Genomic DNA, 22,566 nt, shown 5'->3' on the forward strand with positions numbered 1-22,566 from the left:
TTTTTTTTTTTTTTTTTACAAGACACAAGGAAACAACGTGGAGCTGGCAGTATTAATCATTTCTGGCTCCCCCACAGAAACAGACCAGAATTGTAAATCAGTTCTTTGCAGAAACAGAGCAGAGCCAGTGGTGCCAGGATCATTTCTGGCTCCCCAAACCCCAGACAAAATAGATCGGAGAATGGTGATGCTGCTTAAGTCCAAGATGAGAGGATGGGAAAGGGTGAAGAGACGGGACGTGCATGGTTGTCAGCTCCACTGCTTCTGCTGCTACTGGGTGTGAGTGTATGAATGTACAGGAGAGAATCCACACCTGACCCTTCCCCTTCACACAGTGATAACCAGTCTTGGCTGTGCTTCCCCCCCTCCCCCTATCCTCCGCCCCTCCTCCTACCCACTCCATAGCTCCACTTCCTTTTTTTTTCAACAAATTAAGCAGCAGAGTCTCCATTAATGTTCCTGCCACCGGCCTGTAGTTTCCAGCCTCCTCTCTGCTAGCACTTTTGTGAATCAGGAGCACAAGCGCTGTTCTCCAGTCTTGCAACACCACTACTGTTTCCAGGGATCTATTGAACAGGTCTGTCAGAGGACCCGCCAGCACATCTCTGAGCTCCCTCAGTATCCTGGGATGTATCTTATCCGGGCCCATGGCCTTGTCCACTTTCCTTTTGCTAGTTCCACCCAAATGTTCTCTTTTGTAAATGGGGTGGAATCTGCCCCACTGCCATTTGCACACTTGCCAGCCAGCAGGAGTCCTCCTCCAGAGTCTTCTTTAGTGAATGCTCAATTAAAACGCAATCTAAAAGTTTCTGAAGATAAGTTCAAACACAAAATTTGCTTTGTACAGATTAGAGTGAATTTTGATTATATGGCATAACATTTTCGTATGTTTGCATTTTTCTACAGTTGTCTATAGGTTGACATTGGGTCCCAAACTCATCATCTTGAGTTTGCTGCAATCTTGCTTGCTTTCTCCTACCTGTCTTTTGATCGACTGGATGAGTCTCATTTCTGAACTCTTTAACTCTGCCATGAGGAATGGCTCTAATTTAGACTGGAGCCAGTGCCTCTTACTATATAACAGTGCCACTGCATTCATATTTGCCAATAAAACTACAAAAGTAGCAGAATGATTAATCCACTTAGTGGATTTACAAAGAATGTCGTCTGAAGTTTGTTTAATATGCTAAAGTTGTTTTCATACACCTACATTTTAATATCACTTTCCAAAGCTGTAACTAAATTCTCTCCAAATTATGGTGCTTTCATTTATATTGATGCGGTCTACAGACCTCTGACTCAAACAGAATAATTGGACAGTGATCTAATCAAAATCATTAAAAATGTAGGAAAGAAAGGAGAAGTGTTGTTTGTTGGAGATTTTAATCTGCCAGATGTGGATTGGAGTATCCCTACTGCAGAATCTGCAAGAAGTAAAGAGATAGTAGATGCCCTTCCATGGGCTTTGCTCAAAGAAATAGTAATGGAACCTATGAGAGAGGGAGTGACACTCAACCTAGTGCTCACAAACTAGGAAACTGTTTCTAATGTCTGGATAGGGGCTCAGTGGTCATTATACAATATGGTTCAATATCACAGCCAGGGTAAAGAGAAGTTACATGAAGATCCAAGCTTTGAATTTACAACAGTGAGTCAACTTAAAAGGAGCTAATACGAAGGTAACAAATCTATATGTTTGAAAAGTAAGCTAAAGTAAGAGGATAAAGAATCCGATCTGATTCTCAAAGGAGGTGGCTGAAAAAGTAAAGGCAAAAAGAACAGCATTCAAGAAGTACAAAGGATCCCAGAGGAGCAAGGGTAAGAATATCTGTTGAAGCTGAGGGAGACAAGGAAAGAAATCAAGAAAGCAAAAGGTCAAGCAGAAAAAGGGATTGCCAAAGAGGTAAAGCGAGGTGACAAAACATTTTTCACATAAAGAAGAAAGGCTGATGTGGTATAGTGAAATTGAAAGGTGACGAGGAGCAATGTGTGGCAAAAAACAATGAAGTAGCTAAAATATTAAACAAATAGTACTACAGTTCGGTGTTGACTAAAGAAGGACCTTTGCTGGTTGACATGACCATGGATGGGAGTGGGCTAGATGCCACCTCATTTACAGAAAAGAAAGTATTAGAGGAGCTAGGAAATCTGAAAGTGGACAAGGCCTTGGTAGTCGGATGAGGTACATTCCAGGATACTAAGGGAGCTCAGAGTAGTGCTGGCGGATCCGCTGAAAGACGTATTCAATAGATCCCTGGAAACAGGAATTGTGCTGCAAGACTGGAGAAGAGCAGTTGTGGTCCCGCTTCACAAGAGCGGTAGCAGAGAGGGGGCTGGAAACTATAGGCCAGTCAGCCTCATCTCGGTGGTGGGAAAATTAATGGAGAACTCTGCTGAAGGAAAGGTTAGTGAACTGTGACCAATCCAGTGGATCACTGGATCCCAGACAGCATGGATTCACCAGGGGAAGGTCCTGTCAGACAAATTGGATTGATTTTTTTGATTGGGTGAAGAGAACTGGATCAAGGAAGAGCGCTCAATATGATTTACTTGGATTTCAGTAAAGCTTTTGATATGGTCCTGCAAAGGAAGTTCATGAATAAAATGAGAAGCTTGGGAGTGGGTGCCGGGTTGTGGAGTGGATTACAAACTGGTTGACTGACAGGAGACAGCATGTAATGGAATATGGAACCTACTTTGAATTGAAAACTGGATTAAGTGGAATGCCTCAAGGATCAGGTTTGGGACTACTTCTGTTCAATATCTTTGTGAGCAACTTTTTTGAAGAAATAGAAGGTAAAGTTTGTCTTTATGTGGATGACATTTAGATCTGCAACCGAGTAGATATGCCTGAAGGAATAGAGAGAATGAAAAGTGATTTAAGAAAGCTGGAAGAGTGGTTGAACATTTGGCAACTGGGACTTAGTAGCAAGAAGTGCAGAGTCATGCATCTGGGGTGTGGTATTCCAAAAGAGCTGTATGCGATGGGGGAAAAAGACTGATGTGCATGGATCAAGAGAGGGACCTTAGGTAATATTGTCTGGTGATCTGAAGGCAGCAAAGCAATGTGACAAGATGATTGCTAAAGCCAGAAAGATACTGGGCTACACAGAGAGAGGGATAATGAGTAAGAAAAAGGAGGTGATGATTCCCTTGTGCAAGTCCTTGGTGAGGCCTCACCTGGAGTACTGTGTTCACTTTTGGAGATCTCAAAAAAGATGGAGGCAGGAAGTGGTCCAGAGAAAGGTATCCAAAATGGGGTGGGGTCTGTATCAAGAAACTTATGAAGAGAGTCTGAAGGATCTAAATATGTACACCCTGGAAGAGAGGAGGTGCAGGGGAGATATGATACAGACCTGAAAGGTGTTAATGATGCACAAACTTCAAACCTTTTCTGTTGGAAAGAAGACTGTAGAACTAGGGGTCACGAAATGAAACTCCACCAGGAGCGACTCAGAATGAACATCAGGAAATATTTCTTCATGGAGAGGGTGTTGGATGCCTAGAATGCCCTCCAGGAAGATGTAGTGAAGATGAAAATAGTAAATTAAATCAAAAGGGCATGGGATAGACATTGCAGATCTCCAAATGCTAGATGTTGGAAATTTAAAAAAAAAAGGGGGTACATGGGAGTAATTTGCAGAGTGGCAGTTACTACCCTTACAGAAAGCATGGGGGTAACTGCACAAAGCGGCAATTACTACCCTTAAGAGAAAGCATGGGCGTAACCTGCACAGAGTGGCAGTTACTACCCTTAACAGGAGGCATGGGGGTAACTGCATGGAACAGCAATTACCACCCTTAAGACAAAGCATGAGGGTAACTGAACAGAGCGGCAATTATTATTCTTAACAGAAGGCATGGGGGTAACTGTGGAGCAGCAATTTGTATCCTTAACAGAAGGTATGGGGGTAACTGCACAGAACAGCAGTTATTACCATGAGCTACTTGCTGGGCAGACTGGATGAACCATTTGGTCTTTATCTGCCATCATTATTATGTTACTATATAATGTTCAAAATCAGAAAATAACACTAATTTTTTGTTGTTGTTTTTTTTTTTTGCAACATTCCCAATAACTTGCATATAGTTGTAACCAGATGGGATGTAATAATATTGCTTATTGTGCAGGTCTAGAACAACTGTCTTAACTAAAACTATGGAGCTACATGATTAGGTGGCTGCTTCAATCCAACAGGTATTCTCCCTCTATCTTACAGGTTTCAGATGCTAAAGGGAAGTTGAAAGATATTCGAGACTACTGGATAGCTCTCCCAAATGCTCTCTGTGGTGACAGAGTAACTGCAGGGTCAGCTAATGAGGACAAGTGCTGGAACGGAATGACCAAAGGAAGGTAAGAGAAAACTTGTAGCAGGTTGTTGCAGCTTCCAGAAGGAAAGCGTGCAGTACAACGTGCTGCACCAAATCCATACTGCAATTAGCTTTGCTCTTGAACATGCTGTGTGGTATAATTAATTAGGCATTCAAACCGCTAGCTTTGCCTCTTCTCCAGCAATTCTTTTTTTTGTTCACCCCCTTAAGACTAACAGTCTGTGCCCACATAAAAGTACAGAAACACGGACTCTCTACTGAGTCAGCTGATTCCAGCAGTTATTTAGAAGCAGGAGGCTGGCCAGGTTTCCTGCTGTATACAGGACACTCCTCTTTTCACTAAAGTAAGCACAGTTATCTTGGTTTTTTCATTCTGGCCCCACATGGAAACAGAAATTCAGCTTCATTTCATGAATGACAGACATGCTCAGATCTAGCATTTTAAAAAGGAAGTGGAGACGATGCGATGCTTCATTGCCCTTCCCCTTTCAGCTGCCTTTCTGCTCTCTTGCTTTCTCCCCCTCCCCAGTTCTGCTTCTTCCAGGTACCTCTCCATCTCCCCACCCCAGAGGTTCCTCTCCACTTACCCCCCTCTCGTTTTGCTTTATCTCCCCTCCTCCAGGTTTGTTTTCTCCACCCCCCTTAGATTCATTTCCATTTCTCCCCTTAAGTTTCCTTCCTTCTCTTCCTCACTTGCTCAAAGGTTCCTCCTCATTCCTTGCCAGGGTCCCCTAATCTTTTCCCACCTTTCCCTTAGATTCTTCTCCATTTCTTCCCTTCCCTATCTGTCAAGGTTATTCCTCAGATTCTTCTCTTTTTCATACTAGATGATGGCGGATAAGGACTAATTGACCTATCTTGTCTGTCCAGTTATAAAAATCCACACTGCCAAGGATATGCTCCCAGCCCTAGAAGGTTGACAATTTATGGGATTTAGCTCTTATCCAAGTCAGTTTTTGTTGTCTTTCTCATTGATTCTCTACCATCCTGAGTAGGTAAACATAATGGGGTTGATTTTAAATATTACGCACACGGGGTACATTTGTGTCACTACCCGGCGCGCACAAATGTACACCCAATTTTATAACATGTGCGCACTGCCGCGTGCATGCTATAAAATCCAGGGTCGGTGTACGCAAGGGGGTGCACACATGTGCACCTTGTGCATGCCGAGCCCTAGGGGAGGCCCGATGGCTTTCCCCGTTCCCTCCAAGGCTGCTCTGAAATCTGAGCGGCCTCGGAGGGAACTTTTTTCGGCTCCCCCCACCTTCCCCTCCCTTCCCCTATCTAACCCTCCCCCCAGCCCTACCTAAATCCTCCCCTAACTTACGCACACCGGCCGGCTGCCGGCGCGCCATGCCCCGGCACAGGCCGCTGGGTCGGAGCACTCAGGACCACCCCCGGACCACCCCGGACTGCCGCCACACCCCCGGCCCGCCCCTGGACCACCTATTTTGGAAAGCCCCGGACACGCGCATCCCAGGGCTTGCGCGTGCCGCTGAACCTATGCAAAATAGGCTCGGCGCGCGTAGGGGTAGGTTTTCAGGGGTTATGCGCGTAACCCTGTGAAAATCTACCCCAATATTCCCATACTCAATCAAACATCCAGTTATCTCCCCACCCTCCACCCCTGTCATGCCTTATCACAAAGCTTGGAATAATAATCTTACAGTTACTAACACTAGTGAGGTTGTCACCTGGCTATCTGGCTACCTACATCCCTGTGGCCTGGCCGAATGGTATCTGGCCACCATCAACCCGTCGGCACTGATACAGTTGATTTCTGGGGAGTTGTAGCCTGGTGGGTTCCAACCTGGCTACCCCATGCCCTGTGCTAGTGCTTGGTTGTACTTTCTTTATCTGCCCCTTGTTTACTTCTTTTCACCTTACTGGCTTGTACCAGACCACTACCGGCATGAATTTGATTAGTTTCTCAAGGGTTGTAGCCTCTGGGTGACAAACAGGCTACCCCTGCAGTAGCACTAGGCCCTGCTTCCTTTATCTGCAGCTTGTATTTTACTTATCGCCTCTCTCCTTTCCTCTGCTCTCAAAGACGTGAAGGGCGAGTTGTTTGAAATACTTGCACTTCTCAACCTTGCTCCTAGCACTCTCCTCTAAGTCTGTTCCAAGCATGTTAGTTCTAGCGTAGTGTTAATGGTTTCTACCATCTCTGCTAGCAGGCTTTTCTCTCAGTAAAGAAGTATTTTTTCATGTTTCCTCAGAACCGCCTTCCCACCAGTTTCATATCTTGACCCCCTTGTCCTTAAAATTCCTTTTCTTTGAAAAATCTCGCCTTTCCATAATTTATTGAAACCTATCAAGTATTTGAGTGTTTCAGTCATATCCGTCCTTTCCCTCATTTCCTCTAGCCGGTACATTTTGAGTGTCTTCAGCTTCTCTTTGGGAGGGTTTGTGTTGCAGGCTCTGTGTCATTGTAGTAGCTCTTCCCTAAACGTTTGGTATCCTCCCCATGCTCTTATAAACAAACAAACAGCTTCCGGAAATGAACGCAGTACTCAAGGGTGGGGACTTACTCGTGATCTCTATATTTTTTCCAGCTGATGCTACCTCTCCGTCTGCCACTAAAAATGCTGTTATCTTTCCATGCTGCCACCTTCAGGTCCTCTGAGATCACTCCTAGACTTGCCTTCTTGCTTAACAGCTTCTTGCCTTGCTCCTTGTAAATCGGGGAGGGCAGAGATGCCCAAGGGCCCATCACGACGGAGCACCGGGCCTGTAGCTTTTGAAATGAATTGACATGCCAATGTTACAGCAGAGGCGCTGGCGGGGCCCCCACATCATGAGCTGGAAGTGGATGTTCTTAGATGCCTACCCACTCGTTGCTGGTTTTATTCCTCTGTCAGCAACATGACTCCTTTGGCACTGGATGAAGTTCAGGTTACATTTGTGAGCTCTCTGCAGTTTCACCCCAGTTTTCTGTAACATTTCTTTGGGCTTCAGTCACAATTTGATCCGCTGTTATGAAAAGAGAACTCTTGCTTTGGGGCCCCCCTCCTGTCTCCTTCTGCTCTGTACTTCACCCTTTCCACACTCAGCTGTCTTTTAACATGGGTACATTGTCTGCCTGCCTCAGCTGCTTGTCCTGCAGATGCTCCTACTCTCTCTGTTCTTCACTGCCTGCAGACACCTATTCCTTCCCTACTTTCAACAACTCCACTTTCTATCCCAATCCCTCAGTTCCTCGCCGTAAACAGACCTCCCTGCTCCAAGACCCCCAGTTCCTTCTAGAGGCGGGAGAAAGCAGAAACCGCTGGCTCAGTTACCTTGGCTGCTGCTGCATGCGACTGCCAGAGCGCCTCCCCTGCTGCTATAGCCATTACTCAAAGTGAGTCACATCCGCTGCTCAAGCTGAGGAAAAGATGCAGGCTGGAAGGACCCGGAGGAGGCTCAGCAGCGAGCAGAAGCTGGGTGCAGGATGCACCCCGGTTATCCGTGCATGCTGCTCACTAATTCCCACATTCCCATGCTGTGACTTGGAAGGCGAGCCATGTGCCCCTGCACACGTGCCCAGAAAGGAGCTCCTTCAGGTTTACGATCTGCTGCTGGTGCCTCTTGTTGCTGAAAGTGCAGCATCAGGCAATGGTGACTTTTCTGTGGCACACCCTAAGGGTTTTTCCTAACTTACTCTTAGGTTGTTCTCCACGTCTCATCTCCCCTATCTTCCCAGATATTTCGCCATCTTCCCATTCCTCAAATTCCCCCTCTTATTGCTCCACTCCCAGATTCCCCTCAGTCAGGTTCCTGCTGCAGGGCGGGAACCTAATGAGCATGTGCTGCTTGTCCATTTGACTGCTGTGCTTTCCCCTCCATTGTGTGTGTGCGCTTCTGTGGCCATCAGGAAGTGCAGGATTAGGGGGAGAGTGTGCGTTTAGCTTGTCCCCCTGCTGGCAGCCTGCTGTCACTGCCATTGATCTAACCACAAGGAAAGAGGGGAAACAGAGGAAGTTCAGCCTTTTTAAGATGTGGTAATGTTTGATACAGCTTTTAACCAAGGGGAGATTCTGTATTCTGGGATGCAGCAGTGACCACCCTAGCCATCAGTGGCTTGGCTTAAACTGACTGACATAAAATAGCTTTTCAGTCATGCTCAATCAAAGGACTGTGACAGGACTGCAGCTATCACTTCTTTGATCTCGTTTTACTGAACTAACCACCCTCACCACCCCTCTGCAGTTAACAGTACTATTAGGGCAATAAGGGAAAAGCAAGGAAATACCTCTGTGTCATGTCTTTTCTATTGGAACTTTTAGCTCTTCTCTGCCAAGTATTGCCAGCTTGCTGCACCCTATTACTCATGAGAGAGCACTTGGCATCGTAGAGCAACTGAGTGACTGCACAGTAATTGCAAAATTACAGCAAGATCTAAAAAAAAGTTTGCTTACACATTTTGCAAACAAATTGGACTGTAGCTGTATGGATGAAATAAGTCTGAACATAACAAAGCCTCTGTGAATTATGTTAACTTCACCCTTTTAGTTATATATTTTCCTCTTAACTTGTCTTTATTATAAATTTATGTATTTATTTAAAAAGATTTGTTTTCCGCACATAAACAAACATATTCTGGGCAGGTTACAGGCTCAAAACACACAAAAATACAAATAAAAAACTCATATCAATGTTCAATTAAAAAAAAAAAACAACCCTCAGATTAAGAAAACACAAATCAAGCTCCTGGTCTGTTATTTAAGTATGCACAGCCATGCCAAAAACAAAGGTAGAACACAATGGTCCAGCTCAGTGGGCTTCCACGTCGTGTAATGCCTGTGAGAAAAGATACAACTTTAACGCCTTCTTTAAAGATCTCATGCATGTACTAGAGCACAGAGAATCGGGAAGAGAATTCCAGAGTCTTGGACCTGCAATTGGAAAGGCCCTCTTCCTAGTAAGCTCAAAACGGGCGGCCTTTGTGGATGGAATCTCCAGCAAGTTTTTGTTAGCAGATCTAAGTGCACAGACTGGTTTATAAATATGCAAAATGGCATTGAACCATGGGAGCAAATCATTGTGAAGTAGTTTATGAATCAGGGTGAAAACCTTATGTTGTACTCTGTGGAAGGATACAACCGTCGGAGTGATATGTGAAAATCCGCAACCATAGGAAGTTTAAAAAATGTGTTTTATTCATGAATCTCAATAAGAAACTGGAGTGACTAGGCTTGTGTGAGAAAACACACTTCTTTTTCCTCCTGTATGGCCTCATGGTTAGTTTTCAGTTGATTTATTTGTGTTTGAAAAAGTCATTCGGGTAGTATGGAACAATTACAGCATTCTCTACAGAAGACTTTTCTTTCCAGTTGGTGTAGAGCTGATCTACTCAAGTCCTTGAGGGGTTTAGATAGGCCCAATTTTTAGATACCTCTAATCAGTATTCATTGTGGTATTTGCACATATTTCATCTAAGAATCAAGCTGGCTTTCCATATTTTAGTTACCCTAAAATCCAACTCTGCTTGCTGTTCACGAGTGTGATAATCTCTCACAGTTTGTTGTCATACTCCATGAATGTCTTGTCAACATAGACCATTAATTTTCATCTGCAGTACAGAGCACTATAAGAATCTGGGAGAGGCACTTTCTAATGTAGAAAAGTTTCCTGTGAGTTTGCTGGCAATAAACACTGCAGTTTTATAGCAGACTGCATGGTCAACATAACAATGACAGCTAAGGGTAATGGGAGGAGTTCACCTTTGACCCCACAGATCTCGCCAATTTTTGACCAATCTCTAACCTCCCTCTTCTAGCCAAAATCACAGAAAAAATAGTCAACATCTGCCTGTCAGAACACCTGGATAACCACAAAATCTTATCTGCATCGCAATTCGGCTTCCGTAAATTCTTCAGTACGGAAACACTAGGGATGTGAATCGTGTGCCATATCGTCTTAACGATTGAAATCGTGTGGCAGGAGAAGAAAATCGTGTTTGGCACGATAATTTCGTTGAAAAATCGTTAAAAATCGTTTTTTCCGATTAGTGCGCACTAACGGGAGTTAGTGCGCACTAACTCCCAGTTAGTGCCCAGAGCAGCAGTTATTACCCTTAAAAGAAGGCATGGGGTAACCTGCACGGAGTGGCAGTTACTACCCTTAACAGAAGGCATGGGGTAACCTGCACGGAGTGGCAGTTTCTACCCTTAACAGAAGGCATGGGGTAACCTGCAAGGAGTGGCAGTTATTACCCTTAACAGAAGACATGGGGATAACCTGCACAGAGCAGCTGTTACAACCATAAGTAGTTTGCTGGACAGACTGGATGGATCATTTGGTCTTTATCTGCCATCATTACTGTGTTACTATGAAAACCTGAAAGAAAGTTTTCAGAAAGGTTTTCAGCCTAATTCTTGGAAGAGAAGTGTTTAGGAGGAAAATCATACTGTTAGCAATGCATTATATTTCTGGTTGTACCATCAACAACTAGGCTCTCATGTAAAAAAACCCCCAGTGCTGGACCTGAAAGTGGAGCTCAGGTAATATAGGGTTTGAAATGGTAACTGCTTTGACTGTCTTGAACATGTCAACTGCAGTTTTTGTCAAACATCCCGATAGCCTCATAACAAGGGTTGGCAGCTGCAAGCAATCCTGTTTAGTGTAATGGACCTGCCCATGCGAAGAACTGCCCATCAACCATAAAACAGCCAGCTCTAGCTTAAACAATGCAGTAAGTCCACAACAGAGAGAGTTCCATTTCTTGATTAAATGCAGACTAGTGATCCTATAGTATTAAGTAGGGATGTGAATCGTTTTTCAACGATTAAAATTATCGTCCGATAATGTTAATATCGTCTTAAATCGTTATAGAACACGATACAATAGAAATTCTAACGATTTATCGTTAAAAATCGTTAAATCGTTAAACTAACTCCCGTTAGTGCGCACTAACGGGAGTTAGTGCGCACTAACTGCATTACTAGTGAGAGGCTGGCTTCACAGACAGGGGGGAGCTGCCTGACCCTCACTCCTCCGGGGTATTGTGATCTTCCTGCACACAGTACCCTATCCCTGATACCAGGGGTGTTGTGATCTTCCTGCATGCAGTGCCTTATCCCTATTAATACCAGGAGTGTTGTGATCTTCCTGCACACAGTGCCCTATCCATATTAATACCAGGAGTGTTGTGATCTTCCTGCACACACAGTGCCCTAACCCTGGCACCAGGGGTGTTGTGATTTTCCTGCACACAGTGCCCTAACCCTGGCACCAGGGGTGTTGTGATTTTCCTGCACACAGTGCCCTAACCCTGGCACCAGGGGTGTTGTGATTTTCCTGCACACAGTGCCCTATCCCTATTAATACCAGGAGTGTTGTGATCTTCCTGCACACACAGTGCCCTAACCCTGGCACCAGGGGTGTTGTGATTTTCCTGCACACAGTGCCCTAACCCTGGCACCAGGGGTGTTGTGATCTTCCTGCACACAGTGCCCTAACCCTGGCACCAGGGGTGTTGTGATTTTCCTGCACACAGTGCCCTAACCCTGGCACCAGGGGTGTTGTGATCTTCCTGCACACAGTGCCCTATCCCTATTCATACCAGGAGTGTTGTGATCTTCCTGCACACAGTGCCCTAACCCTGACACCAGGGGTGTTGTGATCTTCCTGCACACAGTGCCCTAACCCTGGCACCAGGGGTGTTGTGATCTTCCTGCACACAGTGCCCTATCCCTATTCATACCAGGAGTGTTGTGATCTTCCTGCACACAGTGCCCTAACCCTGACACCAGGGGTGTTGTGATCTTCCTGCACACAGTGCCCTATCCCTATTAATACCAGGAGTGTTGTGATCTTTTTGCACACGGTGCCCTAACCCTGGCACCAGGGGTGTTGTGATTTTCATGTACACAGTGCCCTATCCCTAATACCAGGGGTGTTGTGATCTTCCTGCACACAGTGCCCTATTCCTGATACCGGGGGTGTTGTGATCTTCCTGCACACAGTGCCCTATTCCTGATACCGGGGGTGTTGTGATCTTCTTGCACACATCCCGGTATCAGGGATAGGGCACTGCATGCAGGAAGATCACAACACTCCTGGTATTAATAGGGATAGGGCACTCCATGCAGGAAGATCACAACACCCCTGGTATCAGGGATAGGGTACTGTGTGCAGGAAGATCACAATACCCCGGAGGAGTGAGGGTCAGGCAGCTCCCCCCTGTCTGTGAAGCCAGCCTCTCACTAGTAATGCAGGGAGGGAGCTGTCTCAGACTTCACCATCCTCCCCCCCCCCCTCACCCACACACCATTCACTAGCTGGGACATGGGGAAAGTCAGGAGTGAGGGTCAGGCAGCTCCCCCCTGTCTGTGAAGCCAGCCTCTCACTAGTAATGCAGGGAGGGAGCTGTCTCAGACTTCACCATCCTCCCCCCCTCACCCACACAACATTCACTAGCTGGGACATGGGGGAAGTCAGGAGTGAGGGTCAGGCAGCTCCCCCCTGTCTGTGAAGCCAGCCTCTCACTAATAATGCAGGGAGGGAGCTGTCTCAGACTTCACCATCCTCCCCCCCCCCTCACCCACACACCATTCACTAGCTGGGACATGGAGGAAGTAAGGAGTGAGGGTCAGGCAGCTCCCCCCTGTCTGTGAAGCCAGCCTCTCACTAGTAATGCAGGGAGGGAGCTGTCTCAGACTTCACCATCCTCCCCCCCCCCCCTCACCCACACACCATTCTCTAGCTGGGACATGGGGGAAGTCAGGAGTGAGGGTCAGGCAGCTCCCCCCTGTCTGTGAAGCCAGCCTCTCATTAGTAATGCAGGGAGGGAGCTGTCTCAGACTGGTATCAGGGATAGGGCACTGAGTGCAGGAAGATCACAACACCCCTGGTGCCAGGGTTAGGGCACTGTGTGCAGGAAAATCACAACACCCCTGGTGCCAGGGTTAGGGCACTGTGTGCAGGAAGATCACAACACCCCTGGTGCCAGGGTTAGGGCACTGTGTGCAGGAAAATCACAACACCCCTGGTGCCAGGGTTAGGGCACTGTGTGTGCAGGAAGATTACAACACTCCTGGTATTAATAGGGATAGGGCACTGTGTGCAGGAAAATCACAACACCCCTGGTGCCAGGGTTAGGGCACTGTGTGCAGGAAAATCACAACACCCCTGGTGCCAGGGTTAGGGCACTGTGTGCAGGAAAATCACAACACCCCTGGTGCCAGGGTTAGGGCACTGTGTGTGCAGGAAGATCACAACACTCCTGGTATTAATATGGATAGGGCACTGTGTGCAGGAAGATCACAACACCCCTGGTGCCAGGGTTAGGGCACTGTGTGCAGGAAAATCACAACACCCCTGGTGCCAGGGTTAGGGCACTGTGTGCAGGAAAATCACAACACCCCTGGTGCCAGGGTTAGGGCACTGTGTGTGCAGGAAGATCACAACACTCCTGGTATTAATAGGGATAGGGCACTGTGTGCAGGAAGATCACAACACCCCTGGTGCCAGGGTTAGGGCACTGTGTGCAGGAAAATCACAACACCCCTGGTGCCAGGGTTAGGGCACTGTGTGTGCAGGAAGATCACAACACTCCTGGTATTAATAGGGATAGGGCACTGTGTGCAGGAAAATCACAACACCCCTGGTGCCAGGGTTAGGGCACTGTGTGCAGGAAAATCACAACACCCCTGGTGCCAGGGTTAGGGCACTGTGTGTGCAGGAAGATCACAACACCCCTGGTGCCAGGGTTAGGGCACTGTGTGTGCAGGAAGATCACAACACCCCTGGTGCCAGGGTTAGGGCACTGTGTGCAGGAAAATCACAACAGCCCTGGTGCCAGGGTTAGGGCACTGAGTGTGCAGGAAGATCACAACACTCCTGGTATTAATAGGGATAGGTCACTGTAAGAGATGACTGTAGTAGATTGAATAAAGATGTGATGTTTCTGCTCTCCTCACACCAAACAAAAGCAACACACAAGCAGAGAAGCCCTTCTTACAAAGCTGAGCTAGTGAGTTAAGTAGGAGGAAAAGTAAACATACTGGTGCCAGTGTGGCTACTTAAAAAATACACTTACCAACAATCAATTACATATATTTGAACTGTGTACAGTTCCAGCCAGGACCACCTTTCTAAAATGCACAGTGATTGGCAAATTCAACATGCACTAGCATTTCAGGTGCCTGCTAACAAAAATAATAAACAAACAAGTTCTAGTCACGTGAGTGCTGATCATCACATTACTTTTTTTGTCAAGCTTCCAACTGTTTCCATTTCACATCCCCCCAACCATTACCTCAGTGTTAACCTTGGTAACATCAATAGATAAGAGCACAGCCAGCCAATAGGAATACATATTCATTCCTAAGTGACCTTTACTGACCTGGGAAGTGTGAACACTTTGTTTCATTTTCTGTTGGTGTTCGTGAGTTTCCAGTTCCATTTCCCATCCCCCCAACCATCACCTCAGTGGTAACCGTGGTAACATCAATAGATAAGAGGGCAGCCAGCCAATAGGAACACATATTCATTCCTAACTGACCTTCAGTGACCTGGAAAGTGTTTATTTGTATCATTTTCAGTTAGTGCGCACTAACTCCCGTTAGTGCGCACTAACACGATTTAACGATTTTTAACGATAAATCGTTAGAATTTCTATTGTATCGTGTTCTATAACGATTTAAGACGATATTAACATTATCGGACGATAATTTTAATCGTTGAAAAACGATTCACATCCCTAGGAAACACTACTACTAACACTCACTGACACCATACTCAAGGGCATTGACAAAGGGCAATCCTTCCTCCTAGCAATGCTCGACATCTCATCTGCGCTTGACACCATCAACCATAAAATCCTGTTAAATCAACTCTCTGACATCGGCATAACAGGAACAGCACTTCTCTGGTTTAAATCCTACCTTGAAAATAGACAGTTCAAGGTCAAGTTGGGTAACAATGAATCTGATCCTATGAACCTCTCCCGAGGCGTCCCCGAAAGCTCCGCATTCTCCTCTACCCTTTTCTCTGCTTCAACGGCAGGGGGGAATGAAGAAAGGTGGATCTATATTCAGGCAACAACCAACAAGGACTGAATTACATAGTCTGGATAAACAGATAAGCATGGGTGTAGCTTGCTTATTGTGGTGGTTAATACCCCTAACTAATTAAGCTATTTCACTTAGATGCAGTTCCAACACTGCTCTCTACATTAATGGCGGGGGTGGAAGGGAAATAGAATAAAAAAGGTTACTAAGAGCCAAGAGAAACAGATAAGTATGTGAGAGAAAAAAAAAAGTGTGAAAGCTTGCTGGGCAGACTGGATGGGCCGTTTGGTCTTCTTCTGCCGTCATTTCTATGTTTCTATGTTTCAACATCTACATGTTACCCCTCTGCAAACTCCTATCTGAACTAGGTATCACCCATTTCATCTATGCGGACGATGTCAAAATCCTCATACCCTTCACTGACTCTTTACCTAAAGCCTTAAAGATCTGGGGCAACTGCCTCGCCACAATCAAGCAACTCCTCACTAACATGCACCTAGCGCTTAATCCCGCCAAAACAGAACTCCTTGTCATTTCCACGGATGCCCTCCCCTCGACCCACACAGACTCCAACCCTTCGTCTCCCACCTTTCCCCTCTCCCTGCATATACGAAACCTGGGTGTTACCTTCAACAACCATCTTAACCTAAAAGCATTCATAAAATCCACCCTAAAAGAATGCTACTTCAAACTCCATGTTCTAAAGAAATTAAGACCTCTCCTACATTGCAATGACTTTAGAACTGTTCTTCAGACATTAATCGTCTCCAAAATCGACTATTGCAACTCCCTCCTCCTAGGCCTTCCCGCTTCTATCATTAAATCTCTACAATTACTACAGAATGCTACAGACAGAATACTCACCAATACACCCAAGAAAGATCTCATTACCTCCATCCTAAAGAGTCTCCACTGGCTCTCTATTTCCTCAAGAATTTGCTACAAAAGCCTCTCACTAATACACAAGACCCTTTACAACGAAAACATACATTGGCTACATGACTCCCTCCAATTCCATATGTCCAACAGACCCACTCGAGCCGCCTATCAAGGAACACTCCACATACTAGCCACCAAACTGACACACCTCGCCTCCACAAGGGTGCGGACATTTTCGATAGCGGGTCCCTTATTATGGAACGCAATGCCTGCTGACCTCCGCATAGAATCATGCATGCAGAATTTTAAAAAGAAACTGAAAACATGGCTTTTCAAGCAGGCCTTCAACTAAATACCCGTCCCTCTCACTCGTCTTTCCTTGTGCTTAAACCTCCTTTGCAACTACTGCCATATTTGGTCTTCCTCCCAACAATTGCCTCTCCCCAGTCTTATCTCTCATTTTACCCACCTTCTCAGCCTCCTCCTTTACTCTTTCATGTCTTATTTTCCCTCGCCCTTAAACATGTATAATGATATATGTATAGTATTATCCATATTTGGCAACCCCACATGCCCCCCAACCGCCCTATGTAAATTTTCAAACTCCCTATCTATGCTGCCCCTTGTAATCTCATTCATAGTTTTACTTTCATACTTAGACAAATGCTATCCCTACCTTCTGCAAATGTGCACCATGTAAATATGTTATGTAATGTGCACTATGTAAATATGTAGCAGTTATGCTACACGCTACCAATTTGTGCTGGTTTAATTGTACTAGCTGTACTATACCTTATAATCACAATGTTCCTTGTAAACCAATACTTTGTAACCACAATGTTCCTTGTAAACCGATATGATATATTGGTATATAAACACCATTAAATAAATAAAAAATAAATGGTATGGGATCCACGGCAGCTCTGCTGCAGGGCCTCTTCTTTCACTGTCTGGCAGCCCTGAGTGGGTGGATCATGGTCCAGGGCTATGCCACTAGGGTGGGCATGTATGTGTCAGCATGCATGTTCATCCTACTGGCCAGGCTACAAGAGGATGATGGCTCCAGGAGGATGAGGGGCATGGGACTGGAATGGGTCCCAGAGCAGTTGGGCAATCTGGAACAGGAAGCTATTGTCAGAAGATGGCTGCTGGCTGGAGGGAGAGCTCTTTGGAATAGCAAGCCGTGGAGCAGCCAGACTGAAGGGACACTGAGAGATGGGTAGGCAGGAGAGAAGGGGAGGAAGGGGAGGGCTGAGAGTCATGGAGTCGAGGTTGGGTGAGGGCAAATATCTGGGGAGAAAGTGTGCTTAAGTTAACCTGGGGAGGGGAGAATGGAGTGCTGGAGCTGGTCTGGGGAGGGAGGGAGGACTGGCATGTGCAGAAGTTGGGTTGGGAAGAAAGGGTTAGAGTGTTCAGAGATTAGGCTGGGGGGTCGGGAGTGCTGGGGCTAGACTAGGGTGAGGAGTTGGAGTGTGCTGGGAGGGGAGGAGTGCTGGACTCTTGTTGAGGGGAGGGGCAGTTGGAGTGTGCTATGTCACTGGAGAGGAAGTTAGTTTATTTGGGCCTCTGGTGAATTTCCATCAGGTATCAGTTAGTGTGTGTATATATGTAGCCTGTTCCCCAACCTCTGGTGTGCAGGGCTCACCATGGAGGTCATGAGCCAGGACTGCACCCATTTTCCCAGCTTCTCCCTGCACAGGGGGCGGGGGAAAAGAATGAGTCTTTCAAGGTCCTTAAAGGTGATTTTCTACCTGGAGCTCCTCTGCAAACAACCCAGTAAATGAACACTCTCCACACTGTAGCTGTTGCTCAAAAATAAAATCCTTTACTGTAAACCTGATTGCGGGAAACAAAAATCCACAACAGGTACACTAAAGCTTCACACACCTTCAGTACAGAAAAGTAAAATCCATTAGAACAAAAACAAACAAAAAACATCATTTCAGTTAACAGAAATGCTGTGTGCCCTGGCAGATAGGCTCTTTGGGTTGAGCATTTGCCTTGGTAATTGCTCTTCTGGATACAGATCTCTCCCATTCTCTCTCTCCCAGTGTACAAAAGCAGATGAGCCTCTGGACGATTTTGTTTTTACAGACAGCAACTCTCGGGACCTTTCCTCTGCTAGGAAGTCCTGACTCCCATAAAGGCAAATCCTCTTTCTCTAACCCCTGAGAAAAATCTCTTTTAGACAGAATGGAAAGTTTGGAGCTTAATTCCCCTCTTCTGAGAGATCTCTTTCATGAATCCTCAGCAAATCCCAGCGATCTATCTCGGACCAGAGAACAAGACCTTCCTAATCCTTAAGACCTGGGCACCCTGACCTTCCCAGGATAGAGGCAGGACTGGTACACCCTCTTAGCCAGAGAAACACCTCGAAAAACCTCTGTCTGGAAGGAGCACTGACCCACAAAGGCCCAGGAGTTTTTCAAACTCATGACACCTCCCACTGGAAAGTATCAGATCTCCTTTATCAATTCTGCTCTACTCTTACATCACTCACCCCAATTAAGGGACAGTTGTGGGACCCCTTTTTAGACACACACCCACACACCCATATAGAGATATATAAAATACATACACACACACATAAACACTTTAGGTCAGTGATTTTTGCCTGTGAAGGGCAATTTTCAGATTTAGTTACCTGGGTAAATACCAATTTGATCTTTCTGAAAATTGCCCTTCTCACAGCAGCCACGATGTGCACACATTTAGCCACATTTAGAAAGAGGATTCTTTTGGGGCATGTTTAAGTCGAGGGAGTAAAACAGCTTCTGCACAGGAAAAAACTGCTGCTGCTTTACTTATATGTAACGATTCATACCCTAATTGGATTTCCTTTAAATTGTATCTCTATTGTGCTGGTAGAGACAGATTGCTTGACATGCAAATTTCAAATCCATGATACTAGCCTTGCCTAGTCCAGGGTCAATTGTTTGGATTTGGAATTGATATTTTATTACTGGCCTTTCAAAGGTAGCATACTATTTTAGCACTATCACAGAACTGCCCCATAAAAAAACTGTTGTCTCAAAATTAAATTGCTGATATGAGAACCATCTTTCTCCTTATGAGAATGCAGTGAGATCAAGCATATCCTCTGTTTGACTTTATTTAAATATATTTAAGGCAATTTTTCCCCTGTAACCTCTTTTGGCCAACTTTTGAAGTGTGGTTTGGATTTTAGAGATTATCCAGCGCATACTGTTTGTATTTGTACTGCATCACAATGTATTTTATGTTATAATGTATTTTAGATACCTGCCAGAGGTTATGGGAGATGGTCTAGCGAGTCAGATAAACAATCCAGAGGTTGATGTTGATATCACAAAGCCAGACATGACGATTCGGCAACAGATCATGCAGTTAAAGATAATGACTAGCCGGTTACGCAATGCCTACAATGGGAATGATGTGGATTTCCAGGATGCAAGTGAGTATATCAAAACTTAAAACTGATAAAATAAAGGCCATTTATCATACCAAAAAAACAGCATGCTACATGCAGGCAGATTAATTTTCAAAAGGATTTCTGCGGTTACTTTACCTGCAGGAATGGACCTTTAGAAGATGGTACGAACAATACGTGCAATACACGGGCAGAGCAATTTTGAAAGAGCTCACATAGGGTACTTTTTACCTGCAGACTTTAGCCAGAATTTTCAAAGCAGATTTATGTGCATAAATCTGTTTTAAAAATGTGTGTCTGTGTGTGTATATGTGTGTATATGTGTGTGTGTATGTGTGTGCGCGTGCTCACAGAACCCCCAGCAGCATGCAGCACAAAGTTCCAGCTACACGCTTTCAAACTTGCCACAGGTACAAAATATGCATGGTCGCTTGGACTTGCTTTTTCTGTAGGTAGAATTTTGCTGGACAAGCATGCGTGAACATTTGAAAATTCAGTCTAGGTGCGGTCTTGGCCTCCCCCAAATGTATTCATTTAGTGAAATTTATAATCCACTTTACTGATATAAAAACAAATCGCTCAAAGCAGTGTACAATCATAAATAGACCCCTGGAAACGCCTTCTCTCTATGTGACAAAATGTACGTGCACCGTGGAACAACGAGCAAAGTGTCAGCAACATTACAGAAGGGCAATTTTCAGATATAAGAGTAAAATGCTTTTTATCCATGTAAATCACTTTGAAAATTGACCTCCCAGTATTCATTTTGAATATTCGCCAGAAGCCCTTGCATACATGCTATGGTATTCCAAATCAAGATCTTATTCCAGTGAAGAGGCATCAATCTTATTAATTAATTCAAATTATTTTTTCAATCCAAAATGTTTGCTTTTATGATCCAAGTAGCATTTCTTTTCCATTTCATAAAAATCGCTGGTCTAAACTATCTGGAATGGTAAAATCATCTTCAAGTCCTGACTTTTCTGCCATTAACATTTTCTGCCATTAACATTTTCCTATTAACACACTGGCTTTATGAACAATTGAGTAAGAACTGAAAATAATCGAGTGGATTTAGATTTGGATATGGATTTTAGATTTAATTACTCGCCTCATCATCTTCATCGTTTACTTATAATCTCACTCTTCCACTGTGAGAGCTCAAACAGGTCGATACAGTAAAGTCCGCAGAGTTTACACATAAAGGGGTAGATTTTCAGACCGCGCGAATAGGCGTACTTTTGCTGGCGCATCAGGCGCAAGCAAAAGTACGCGGGATTTTAGTAGATACGCGCGGAGCCGCTAAAATCTGGGATCGGCGCGCGCAAGGCTATGGATTCTGTATAGCCGGCGCGCGCCGAGCCGCGCAGCCTACCTCCGTTCCCTCCGAGGCCGCTCCGAAATCGGAGCGGCCTCGGAGGGAACTTTCTTTTGCCCTCCCCTCACCTTCCCCTCCCTTCCCCTACCTAACCCACCCGCCCGGCCCTGTCTAAACCCCATCCTTACCTTTGTTGGGGGATTTACGCCTCCCAGAGGGAGGCGTAAATCCCCGCGCGCCAGCGGGCCGCTAGCACGCCGGGACGCAACCTGGGGGCGGGTCCGGAGGGCGCGGCCACGCCCCCGGGCCGCCCCGGGCCGTAACCATGCCCCCAGACCCGCCCCCGAAACACTCCCGACACGCCCCCAAAACGGCGCTGCGCTCGGTCCCGCCCCCGACACGCCCCCTTCCGAAAACCCCGGGACTTATGCGAGTCCCGGGGCTCTGCGCGCGCCGGTAGGCCTATGTAAAATAGGCTCACCGGCGCGCAGGGCCCTGCTCGCCTAAATCCGCCCGGATTTGGGCGGGTTTAGGCGAGCAGGGCTCTTAAAATCCGCCCCAAAATTTCTGAGCGTAAAATGTGTGGATTGGGTGCACTTTTTTTTTTCTGTATCCCGGGCGACTAACTAATAGCCTCATCAACATGCATTTGTATGTGATGAATATTATTAGTTTCATGGGGGTTGGACGCGCGTTGTGGACGCTCTAAACCCCTTATTGTATAAGGGGTAGTGGATATGTGTCCAACCACGAGTAAAACAGTGCGCTCAGCTGAGTGCACTTTACTGTATTGGCCTGAAAGCAGATGACATACAGCAATTAAACAAGAAAGTGATTTATACATGGTAATGTATTTTCAAAAAAGTGCTCACGATGAGTTACAATTCAGGTACATCAGATTTAGTTTAGGTCTTCTCATCCACAGAAGTATACTGAGGGGTACATTTTGTGTATAAAAGTTTCATATATGCATGTAAGTAGCATGGACTCGTGAACATGCTGCTGTGCTTTCTAAACTTTGAGACTATGCTCATATTTTCCATTTTGCTCATACATTTTGCCAGGCGGGGGCATTCCAGAGCAGGATTCAGAAGTGTGCATGGTAGTTGCTCATTTGTAACAGATGTACATTACCAAACTTGTTCATACACTTTTTCACCTGATAATTGACAAGTGCAAGTGAAATCAGACTTGTCTGTTGGCTGCAATGTATGGGTCTGGGTGAACTAGTGGGGGTTCAGCGTGAAGTGCTTGAGGGTCTAGGTGAAATGGAGATGGCAGAGTTATCGAGAAACTACTGATTTCAAGTACATGCAAAAGTATTTTCAAAATGGTATACACACAATTTATAAAATATCTGCTTCTGCATATAAATCTGGGTTATTATACATACATTTTTTTGGCATTTAAAATATACACCCTTATGATTATGAAATAGATAAAGTATGTGTTTTCTAGCATTAGAAAGATTTGCATATGCTGAAACATATGTGCATACTTTCAGACCAGCACTACATGGTATTTTATAGGGATGTGAATCAGGTGCCCAATCGTTCCCACTTTCGGGTTCATCTGGCTGCAGGAAAAATCTTGTTTTCCCACGGATCCCCATTTTTTTTTTCGTGAAA

The 22,566-nt window shown here is 45.5% G+C and overlaps 1 protein-coding gene across 1 annotated transcript in view; it reads left to right on the forward strand.

Moving 5' to 3' along the window:
* The window catches only part of GPC1 (glypican 1), a 470,368-nt gene that overhangs the window by 433,938 nt on the left and 13,864 nt on the right, over positions 1-22,566 (forward strand). The window contains exons 7-8 of the mRNA XM_029615484.1: positions 4,221-4,354; positions 19,469-19,644. Of these exons, the coding sequence (XP_029471344.1) occupies positions 4,221-4,354; positions 19,469-19,644 (310 nt within the window). The remainder of the gene's footprint in view (positions 1-4,220; positions 4,355-19,468; positions 19,645-22,566) is intronic.

The sequence above is a fragment of the Rhinatrema bivittatum genome, chromosome 9 (genome assembly GCF_901001135.1).
Source record: "Rhinatrema bivittatum chromosome 9, aRhiBiv1.1, whole genome shotgun sequence".
Lineage (NCBI taxonomy): Eukaryota > Metazoa > Chordata > Amphibia > Gymnophiona > Rhinatrematidae > Rhinatrema > Rhinatrema bivittatum.